The 11,728-nt window shown below is 42.0% G+C and overlaps 1 protein-coding gene across 1 annotated transcript; it reads right to left on the reverse strand.

Annotated features, from left to right (window-relative positions):
* Nucleotides 1-4,004: 4,004 nt before the first annotated feature.
* On the reverse strand, nucleotides 4,005-7,608 carry LOC127678276 (secretoglobin family 2A member 1-like). Its single transcript, XM_052173106.1, has 3 exons — nucleotides 7,551-7,608; nucleotides 4,307-4,494; nucleotides 4,005-4,046 (listed from the first exon to the last, which is right to left on the reverse strand). The coding sequence occupies exons 1-3, from the start codon at nucleotides 7,606-7,608 to the stop codon at nucleotides 4,005-4,007; spliced, it is 288 nt and encodes a 95-aa protein (XP_052029066.1).
* Between the last annotated feature and the right edge of the window lie 4,120 nt (nucleotides 7,609-11,728).

Here is an 11,728-nt window from a genome sequence, read left to right on the forward strand (position 1 = left end):
TGAAAGATCTGTATGACAAGAACTTCAAGTCTCTGAAGAAAGAAATTGAAGACTCAGAAGATGGAAAGATCTCCCATGCTCATGGATTAACAGGGTTAATATAATAAAAATGGCTATCTCGCCAAAAGAAATCTGCAGATTCAATGAAATCCCCATCAAAATTCCAACTCAACTCTTCATAGAGTTAGAAAAAGCAATTTCTAAATTTATCTGGAATAACAAAAAACCCAGGATAGCATAAAACCATTCTCAACAATAAAAGACCATCTGGCAGATTCACTATCCCTGACCTCAAGCTCGATTACAGAGCAATAGTGATAAAACCTGTATGGTCTTGGTGTAGAGACAGGCAGGATGATCAATGGAATAGAATTGAAGACCCTGAAATGAACCCACACACCTATGGTCACTTGATCTTTGACAAAGGATCTAAAACCATCCAGTGGAAAAAAGACAGCATTTTCTAGAAATGGTGCTGGGTCAACTGGCAGTCAAAATGTAGAAGGATGCAAATCCTTATCTCCCAATAGAAAGCTCAAGTACAAGTGGATGAAAAACTTCCACAAAAAAACCAGATACACTGAATCTAAAAGAGAAAATGGGGAAGGACCTGGAGCACATGGGCACAGGGTAGGTGAGCAGATATGGGAAGAGTTCTTATAAAATTCCTAAAGAAATATGCACACTAAGGTTGCCCCCACTGAGTCCTTGGAGTCTCTCATATCGCAGGTTCCTGGGTTTTTCTAGAGAGTCCCGCCCCCACCTCAAATCCCCAGAAGCTTCACATTTCCATTACTTCTTCTAGAACTGGGCCTTTCTCCTGTTCCTGTCATACCCGATCAACTTGGGACCCATCTCTGGATTGCTTTTCCTTCTATCTCTGCTCCATTTTGTTCCTGCATTTCCCTTAGACAGGGGCAATTCTGGATCAAAAACTTTGAGATGCATAGGTAGCCAGATCAATCAACTAGGGGCATATCTAGTGGAGGTGGTCTCTTCAGTTCCTACATTCCATTTGTTGCATATTTTGACTAAAGTCATTCCTCTTGGGTCCTGGAAGCCTCTAACATTCCTGGAGTCTGGGACCTCCTAGAGGTTTCCCCCATTCTCCATCCCACACTGCTGCATATTTCTATTCATTCTACTGGAACTCTGGGTTTCTCTTTTGTCTCCTCCCATACATGATTTTGCCCCCACTTTTGCCTCCCCCTCCTCTCTCCCACCCAGATCCCTCCCTTTCTCTGCCTCCTGTGATTATTTCCTTCTCCCTTTTAATTGGGATTGAAGCATCCACACTTGGGCCTTCCTTTTTTTTTTTTTTTTTTTTTTTTTTTTTTTTTTTTTTTGTCTTTTTGGTTTTTTTTGGATTTGGTTTTTCGAGACAGGGTTTCTCTGTGTAGTCCTGGCTGTCCTGGAATTCACTCTGTAGACCAGGTTGACCTTGAACTCAGAAGTCTGCCTGCCTCTGCCTCCCAGAGTACTGGGATTACAGGTGTGCGCCACTACCGCCCGGCTTTCCTTTTTTTTTAAATTTAAATTTATATATTTTTTTATTTTCTATATTATTTGCTTACATTCCAAATGCTTTCCCCTTTCCTGGTTCCTCCCTCCCCATAAGTCCCATAAGCCCTCTTCCCTCTGCCCATTCCCCAATCACCCCCCTCCCCTATTTCTCTGTCCTGGTACTCCCCTACAAACTTGATATGGTCTGTGGGTTGTATCATGGGTATTCTGTACTCCAAACACTATTGCTGATGCCAAGAGGTGTTCACAGACAGGAGTTTTGCATTGCTGTCCTCTGAGAGGCTGTACCAATATCTGACTCAGACAGATGTAGATATTTATAGCCAACCATTGGACTATGGTCAGGGACCCCTGTGGAAGAGTTATGGGAAGGACTGAAGGAGCTGAAGAAGATTACAACCCCATAGGAAGTACAACAGTATCAAATAGCCAGACCCCCCAGACCTCCCAGGGACTAAACCACAAACCGAAGAGCATACATAATCTGGTTTGTGGTCCCTCTACATATGTAGCAGAGGACCTCTTTCTTTGATCCTGTATAGACTTGATGCCCCAGAGAAGGGAGGATGATGGAATGGTGAGGTGGGAGTGGGTGGATGGGTGGGTGAGCACCTTCTTAGAGACAAAGGGGTTTCTGGGGAGTGGGGATTGTGGATCGGGGACTGGGAAAGTGGGATAACATTTGAAACGTAAATAAATAAAATAATTAATAAAAGAGTATTTTACATTTTGAAAAATAAATTTTTAAAAAATATGAATTTGGATGATAGGAATGAACACAATAGAGGAGAGGAGCAAATTATTACCTGACCAAAATCTCTAAGTGATCACTTCCCCACAGTGACACTGCTACATTGACAACATATTGCCACATCAATGAACTTTAGAGTACCAAGGAGATCTCGTGTAAGCTGCATGTGTAGTTTAAGACAATATGAAATTGAACACTGAATAAAGCAGGAAGAAAGTAGGTGCTCAGAATGCCTTCTTCCAAACTGTAGACTGTAGGCGTAGTCTGTGCTCACTACAGTCCCATTCCTACCCCAATGAGCACAGTGCAGGCATCATAACACCTCAGACCCAGCCCTTAGACCAGGACCCATGCACCGATCTTCTGGAACTCTTTACCTAGAAGTCCAGTGTACTGTATCCAGCATTTATCTCATAAACTCCACAGACAGTGAGGAACAAGACTCTACTCAACAAATAGCAGAGCATGAAAATGTCACAGGAAGATGCTTTAGAGCTCATTGCCGAGCCCAATACTGTGAGATGTAACCAGGCAGAGGAAAATAGCATACTTTCCCAAGTATGACAGGTCTGTTTCACAAAGTCATGATTGTTTTGTTCCGCTCCATTTTTAGTCATTGCGTGGATATGAAATATATCTGTGGTACTCGCAGGCACATTTTTCTGGGGTGATCAACTCTGTGATTTCTGAGGTGACAGTAGGGTTTCTATTTCAATTCCTTCTACATCTTTAAACAGGACAGATAGCAGAAAGTGTGACCAAACCAGTGACTGAAGCAGGAGGTCAGTACAGGATACTGACTTGAATATATGTTGGCCTGGTGAAAACTCACAGTTGAAGATTGCACAGCAACTTTTTTCATTACTCATTTGTATTCATTTCATCTTCAGCAAAAAAATACAAAAAAACAAAACAAAACAAAACAAAACAAAACAGAAAAGAAACCCGTTTATTCCAACTACAAGATTTGCTTGAGTTTGCTTAATCTGATAAGAATCAGTTTAATTCAGACTCTCCTTGCATTTCATGACATAGAATATTTTTCCAAACCATGAACATGTCAGAGGTGGAGCCTAAAGATAAGAGATTACCTAGATATGTATTGTTTTGTTCAAATTCAGGCATCCTTAGTTCCTACTGCAAAGTATCCTAACACCATACAGGGAGCAGGAAGAGGAAATCTTTTTCCAAGGCCTAGTACTCATGTGTACATGGGTTATCAATATTTTTAGAAAATGACGTGTTGGGGGAGGGAGTTTAGGGGGGAGAAGATGTGAAAACAGTGGTGGTAGCAGGTGTGTTAGCCAACCTCCCAGCCCCAGAATCTCAGGAGGGCCATGTGTAGTGTGTGCAGAGGTGATGGGAAGAGAGCAGATGGAGTGCTTTTTGATAGGGGAGACTCACTATGGTTAAGGAAGGTGCTTTTCCTTCTTCACTCCCACACCCAAGCATTTCCTAATTCCTATCTCGTGTGTGTGTGTGTGTGTGCGTGTGTGCGTAAAATTCCAAATGTGAGACAGCACAGTAGCTTATTTTTATGAAATAACACCACAGAGAATTTTATGCAGTTAATTTAATCAAAAGGAAAGAAATATATGCGAGGTTTCAACAATTGTCATGCACTTTATAGGTGGAAATAATCAAGAATGAAAAGTTATGATTTGCAGTATCAACTGTGTGACCAGTGCCAGGTTTCTGGAGTTCTGTGAGTCGAAGGACTTGTGGAGGTTTACGATGACTCTGGACAGTCTTCACTGTCATATATTGCATTCTGGAGAACAAAAACAAGGAGATGCTTAAATTTAGAGTTGTGCCTTTAATGTCACTGGCTAAAAATCAATTTTCCATGCTATTATTTTTCTCTTAGTAGTTTTTAGAATGTATAATAATTAGTATGTGTATTTGTGTGTGGTATGCATGCATACCCACAAATATGTGGAATTCACATGGAACAACTGTATGAAGCTAGTTCTCCCCTGCCTTTACATTAGTGATGTTACAGTTTACAAAAGAAAACAAATTAAAAGCTACCGTCATCACATCAACATTGTCCAGAGTCTCCTGGTCCTGGGATAGAAAACATTGTTTGAATTTCTTCACAGAGTTTTCAGTGAAAGGTTCGTGTACATATGGCTTAACCAATTCCAGATAATCACTCTCAGACACAGATGAGTCAATTGTACTGTTGACAATTTTATCTAGAATACTGCAGCCAGAACCTGAAAATACATGACATTCATTGATGGAGGTCTGAACTCATTAGCACTTACATAACATGACAATCATGTTCCTGAGTACAAGTGGAATCATCGATTAGCAATGGTGATGGGCACTGCCAAATCTGGGACAGAAGATGCAGGCTGTGAGATTCTACTTAGAAATAACAAACCCAGGTAGGCCAGCAGTGGCACATGTCTTCAATCCCAGCACTTGGTAGGCAGAGGCAGAGGCAGAGGCAGAGGCAGAGGCAGAGGCAGAGGCAGAGGCAGAGGCAGAGGCAGAGGCAGAGGCAGAGGCAGAGGCAGAGGCAGAGGCAGAGGCAGAGGCAGAGGCAGAGGCAGAGGCAAACAGAGGCAGAGGCAGGCAGATTTCTGAGTTCGAGGTCAGCCTGGTCTACAAAGTGAGTTCCAGGACAGTCATGGATATATAGAGTAACTCTGTCTTGGAGAGGAAAAAGAAGAAATAGCAAACTCTGCCCCTAACATCCTACAGCAACTAAGCCACACCTCACACTACCTTTGCCAACATGGAAACTGAAGAGATAGCAGGCTGGTTTGCTGGGCATGGTAAAAACCCTTCATTACTATCTTGAAAACATCATGGAAAATGTTCAAGCATCCTACAAATATCACATCTAGAATATTATCTATGTTGCTCTGTTAACTCTAGCATCTACATCACAAAGCAACATAAACAGAAGCCCTAGTACTTGAAGTGAGCTCCTGCAGTCAGACTAGGAGTGGGGCAGGAAGGAGCTCAGGGCTTTGATTCACTTGAACTAGTTCTAGTCCAGTCTTTAATCTTATTTAAAATTCACTGAGCTCCTCACTTTTTTCAACCTGTACCAAGCAAAGAAGGCAATAAAAACAATGTACACTCTACAAAGCACACTGCATGAGGGCCATTTATGATGATCACATTCTTTTTTTTTTTTTTAAGAGACAGGGTTTCTCTGTGTAGCCTTGGCTCTCCTGGAACACACTTTGTAGACCAGGCTGGCCTTGAACTCACAGATCTGCCTACTCCTGCTTCTGAGTACTGTGATGAAAGATGTGCATCACCACTGCCCAGATGACCACATTTCTTTTGAAATTTGTGTTTTTAAATTAAAGTATAATCACATCACCCCTTTCCCTTTCCTCTCTCCAACCCCTCGATGTCCCTATCTATCTATCTATCTATCATCTATCTATCTATCTATCTATCTATCTATCTATCTATCTATCTATCTATCTATCTGTCTGTCTCTCTATCATCTATCTATCTATCAATCATCTATATATCCATTTATGTTACTTGTATGTGTATGATTTTAGGGCTGATCATGTTATTAGATAACCAAGTAGGAAAATCATCCCTGGGAAAGGTTATTTCTACTACTCTTAGAATTCCTTAGATGCCTATAGTTTTTTCAATAGACAGAGACTATTAAAGAAAATCATAACTAGTTGGAATGCAGAGAACATCTGAAACATAGTGTGCCCAGCCCCATCTGGTGCAACACAGATCCTGTACCCAAGGCTCAGAGAGTATCACAGTAGAGTGGCAGAGAGACTGTAAGGACCAGAGAACCAGGGTTCTGCTCTGAGATAGTTTCTCCCAAAATGACAGGGACCCTTTACCTATGAAACTTCAACATATGGCTACCAAAAGAAGAGCTTTTTATTATATAGCCTTCAATATTTCACATGTGAATTATGTATTTCAATCATATTCATTCCTCTCTGCTCACTTTCAGTTCCTCCCAGATCTCTCTCACATTCTTCTCATAACTTCATGTTTTATCCTTCTTCATTTTAAAAAAATAATATGCTGAGTATAGTTAGTATTGCTCATTTTTCACTGATATAAGGCCTCACCAGACTATGGGAAAGCTACCATGAGCCACAATCCTGAAGAAAATTGACCTTTCCTCCTTCAGCAGCCAATTACTTGCCAAAAGCTTCTCAGTTAGGAGTAGGGCCTCATGACTCCTACCCTGTCCACATTTAGAGTGTTGACCAGCTTGATCTTGTGAAAGTCCTGGGCAAACAAACACTGCCCTTCTCAGTTCATCAGTACAATAGCCCAGACATTGTCTAGAAGTTGGTATTTTGCAGCAGTTCTCCCTGACCTCTGGATCTTACAATCTTTCATCCCCTGATTCCATGAGTCTTGGAGAGGAGGATATGAGATAGATATAGCTAGATATCCTAGTTAGATATCCCAGTTAGATATCCCAGCTAGATATCCCAGTTAGATATCCCAGCTAGATATCCCAGTTAGATATCCCAGCTAGATATCCCAGTTAGATATCCCAGTTAGATATCCCAGCTAGATATCCCAGTTAGATATCCCAGCTAGATATCCCAGTTAGATATCCCAGTTAGATATCCCAGTTAGATATCCCAGCTAGATATCCCAGCTAGGGATGAGCACTCAATTGTCACTTATTCTCTGTACTTTGATGATTTTTTTTGTGAGGGGACTTTACATCATTCATGACTGGAAGAAGCCCACACATAATGCAAGCTGTTCTTCCTACTAGCATGAACACAAAGGACATCGAGGTAAAGGACCACTCAAAGAATTCAGAATAATCTCTCATATGTCTGTCAAATAATTTTCAAGCTTTTTACACTGGCAATACATGCTACAGTTAAGAATCAGTAGCACCATTGGGAAGTTTCCCATTTCTGTTAACAGTTAGAGAGACTCATGAATACATCATCTAGGAAACACATATGGATCCAGTGGTATGGGAGCACATTTACATCATCACCACTTTCTGCTGAAATATCTCATAATCAAACCTGAACCTTGAAATGGATTTTTAAAAGAATAGTTTTCGTAGTGGGACATTTTGTATGATATTGACACATAACATGCAGATCCAACACAGGATTCAAACCCACAATAGAGACACCCTTTTTATTATGTTATCAGAACTAATTTGATCCATGGAGTTATTATTACATCAGACACTTTACACTAGTGCTCAGGTACAATGACTTCTTCCTGGAAGACACAGTAAGAATGTGTGATCCCAAAGCACTCTTCCCTCTACAGAACTTACCACTGGCATAACAGCAAATGGGGATGGTGACCAACATGAATAGAACCACCAGTTTCATGTTGAGGCAGTCCCTATGGGTTGGTCTGTTGTCTGAGACAGAGATCAAGAAACTCTCTGGAGTTGACACTGCGGTGTTCCTCTATTTATTGCTCAGGCCACCACCTTAGTCTCATCCAATAAATAAGAACGCAAGTATGTTTAACATGGCAGTGCACCAGGAAATATAAGAGGATGACAAAGAGCCAAAGAACACCGATTTTATTGAAGAAAGCAAGGAAACAGATTTTCGAGACTCTGGGGACCACCATAATGACAAATGGCAACAGCAATGCATTGGCAAGTGCTAATGTGCAGTGCAGATCACAGCACTGTGGGTTGATTTTACCATCTGCTGTTCTGATTTTATGATGGTCTCATTTCTCTCCTTCTCTTCCTTCCTTCTCCTCATCCTTACTTTTCCTCTCCTTATTTGCCTTGTTAATATCATTCCTCATTTTCTTCCTCCTTCACCTTCTTTCCTGCCTCCCTTTTCCCTTACAAACCTCCATCTGCTTTTTTCCTTGTCTGTCATCTGTTGATTTCAGTGGTTGGAGTCAATGCATTGTGGCATACTCACTCTGCAAAGCAAACTTTTTTGTTAACCTTCTTTGTAAATCCCTCCCAGTTTCAGAGGGGGTTTACCAATTTTGACTCACTATTAAAAAGGTCTGGAATCTAGAATCTGCTCAGATCCTGTCCTTGGGAGAGTTAAAATGCCTTTCTCTCTAAGATTTCTTGTAGACATCGGTAAAATGGGGGTTTGATGACACCATGATGAGCTTTTTTCAGGATAACAGATACTGAATGCAAAAAATCTGTCACATTGCATAGTATAAAACAATCATTAATAAATTTGAGTTTCTGTGGTTGGAGAGATAGCTCAGCAGTTAATGCTCTTGAAAAGGAACTGAGTTCAGTTCCTAGCACCCATACAGTATCTCACAGTCACTATAGTTGCTCTTAAGTTCCTCTTCACTCTCTGTTCCACATCCCATACCTCCTCTGCCCCCTTGTCTCCACGAGGATGTTGCCACTCCCACCTCCCACCCCAGTATACCTCCCCAATCCCTGGGACCTCCAGACCCTTGAGGATTAGGTACATATTCTCTGACTAAACCCTGACATGACAGTCCTCTGCTGTATATGTGTTGGGGTCCTTGTATCAGCTAGTATATGATGCCTGGTAGATGGTCCAGTGTCTGGGAGATCTTGGGTGTCCAGGTTAATTGAGACCACTTGTCCTCCTCCATGGTCCCCCTCCTCCTCAGCTTCTTTCAACTTTTCCCTAATTTAACCACAGGGGTCAGCAGCTTCTGTCCATTGGTTGGGTGTCCATATCTGCATCTGACTCTTTCAGCTGCTTGTTGGGTCTTCTGAGGTTAGTCATAATAGGCCCCATTTTTTTGTGAGTGCTCTGTAGCCTCAGTAATAGTGTCCAGCTTTGGGACCTCCCCTTGAGCTGGATCCCACTTTGGGTAGACCTTATTTTTCTCAGGTTCCTCTCCATTTCCATCCCTGCTCAGACTAGAATAATTATGGGTCACAATTTTTGACAGTGGGATGGCAACCCTGTCCCTCACTTGATTTCCTGTCTTTCTGCTGGAAGTGAGTTCTACAAGTTCCCTCTCCTGATAGTAGGGAATTTCATCTAAGGTCCCTCTCTTTGAGTCCTGTGAGTTTCTCACCTCCTAGGTCTCTGGTACACTCTGGAGGGTCCTCCCATCTCCTACATCTGGAAGCTGCTTCTTTCCATTCTTTCTAGGGCCCTCATAGTTTTAGTCCTTTCCCCCCACCCCATACCTGATCATGCTCCTCTCTTCCCCTCCCCGTCCCCTTTCCCACCCTGGACCATCCCTCCCTCCCTTTTCCCCCTCCTGTAATTGCTTTCTTCTCCCTCCCAAGTGGGACTGAGGGCATCCTCACTTAGACCCTGTTAACTTTCCTGAGTTCTGTAGAAGGTATCCTGGGCATTCTGTGCTTTTTTGGCTAATATCCACTTATTAGTGAATATATACTATGAATGTCCTTTTGGGTCTCATATGCCTCATTCAGGATGATATTTTCCAGTTCCATCCATTTGCCTGCAAAATTCAGGATGTCCTCTTTCTTAATAGCTGGGTTGTATTCCATTGTATAAATGAATCACATTTTCTGTATCCATTCTTCTGTCATGGGACATCTGGGTTGTTTCCAGCTTCTGGGTGTCATAACCAAGGCCTCCATGTATATAATAGAACATGTGCCCCTGAGGCATGGTGGAGCAGCTTTTGGGTATATGCCCAAGAGTAGTATAGCTGGATCCTTATGTCGACTTATTTCCAATTTTCTGAGGAACCTCCAGATTGATTTCCAGAGTGGTTGTACAAGTTTGCAATCCCAACAATGGAATAGTGTTCCTCTTTTTTCACATCCTCTCCAACATGTGTTGTTACCTGAGGTTTTGATCTTAGCCATTCTGAGTTGCATAAGGCTGAATTCCAGAATCGTTTTGATTTGCATTTCTCTGACTTTTAAATTATCTTTAACCTTTTTTTTTTTTACGGTACAGTCATTATCCTCTCCCTTTCTTCCCTCTGACAGTTCCTCATCCCACTCCTCCTCCCCTGTCGTCAAGAGGATGTCTCCACAGTCCCACAACCTCCCATACCCCATCACGCCTCCCTGTTCCCAGGGACCTCATGTCTCTCAAGGGCTAGGTGTGTCTTCTATCATTGAGGCCAGAACAGGAAGTCCTCTGCTGTGTATGTGTTGGGGCTCTGACCAGCCAGTGTATGAGGCCTGGTTGGTGGCTCAGTGTCTGAGATCTCAGGGGTCTAGGTTAGTTGAGATTGCTGGTCTTCCTATGGGGTAGCCCTTTTCCTTAGCTTCTTCCAGACTTTCCCTAATTCAATCAGTGTCCCCAGCTTCAATCCATTGGTTGGGTGTAAGTATCTGCTTCTGTCTCAGTCATCTGCTTGTTGGACCTCTCAGAGGACAGCCATGATAGGGTCTGTCTATAAGCACACCATAACATCAGTGATGGTGTCAGACCTTGGAGCTTCCCCTTGAGATGGATCTCAACTTGGGCCAGTCACTGGACATCCCTTCCCTTAGTTTCATCTCCATCTTTGTCCCTGTAGTCCTTTTAGACAAGAAAAAATCTGAGTCAGAGTTTGTGACTGTGGAATGACAACACCATCTAAACGAAGGTAGATTCTACAAGTTCCTGCTCAACATTATTGGGCATTTTATCTAGGATATTTGAGCCCTGAGATTCTCTCACCTCTCAGGTCTGTGGTACATTCTAGAGGTTCCCTTCATCTCCCACCTTCTGAAGTTGTATATTTTCATTCATTCTGCTGGCCCTTGGGGCTTCGCGCCTGTTCTCTCACGTACCGCTTTTCTGCTGCCCTTCACCTTCTCCTCACCCATCTAGTTACCCCTCCCTGACCTAAATATTACAGAAAGCTCTGGGAGACAAATCTGGTTAGGTATGTATTCTATCATTGTAGAGATGATTCATGAAAAACAACATCAGTAATAAAAACCAATTGTTTTTGATCTTTCTCTAAGACTCCCTTGATTAACTTTCCTCTCTAATTTCCAACGCAACTTAAACAGAGCTTAAGTTCTTATGAAGAAAATAGTTTCCTGCTGACCCTCTTTGAGTTCCAGATATGGTGTATTACCTTCTGATTTTTATTGGAGTCTTACAGAGAGCCATTTCATTTGATTCATTTGATTACTGTTAATTGTACACTTCAAATCTCCAAACATACTTTTCCTTCTTTGTTAAAGTTTTAGAGTGTCATTTCTCCTGATTCAAAGGTCACTACTGATTATTAACGATCCTTGTTATAGTTCTGAAAGGAGGGATGACAGATGTATGGTGAGTGACTGTGGCTCATGTAAATGTGACTTTAGGTCCTTGGGGAAGCATCTGTTCATGATTTTCCTGGAGCAGTTATCATGGCTCTGAACTCCTTTTACCCCTAGTAAAGTGAGTATAGATGAAGCCCTGCTGAGATTTCATCAGATAGCAGATACAGCATGGAAATAACTTTTCTACATTGTCTGTTTTCCAGTGTTGAAACTTAGGACACCAGTATGGTGGTCCCTCAAGTAAAAAAAAAGCAAAAAGCACAGAAAAAAGCACAATT

The sequence above is a fragment of the Apodemus sylvaticus genome, chromosome 1 (genome assembly GCF_947179515.1).
Source record: "Apodemus sylvaticus chromosome 1, mApoSyl1.1, whole genome shotgun sequence".
In the NCBI taxonomy this organism is placed as follows: Eukaryota; Metazoa; Chordata; class Mammalia; order Rodentia; family Muridae; genus Apodemus; species Apodemus sylvaticus.

What these genes read in the sequence shown, in the direction of transcription:
- LOC127678276 (XM_052173106.1), bottom strand. Translation starts at nt 7,608, where the DNA reads ATGAAACTGGTGGTTCTATTCATGTTGGTCACCATCCCCATTTGCTGT. An exon ending in CATTTGCTGTTATGCCAGTG is followed by an intron (nt 4,495 to 7,550) that starts GTAAGTTCTGTA and finishes ATGTATTTTCAG; the next exon opens with GTTCTGGCTGCAGTATTCTA. An exon ending in ACAATGTTGATGTGATGACG is followed by an intron (nt 4,047 to 4,306) that starts GTAGCTTTTAAT and finishes TTTGTTCTCCAG; the next exon opens with AATGCAATATATGACAGTGA.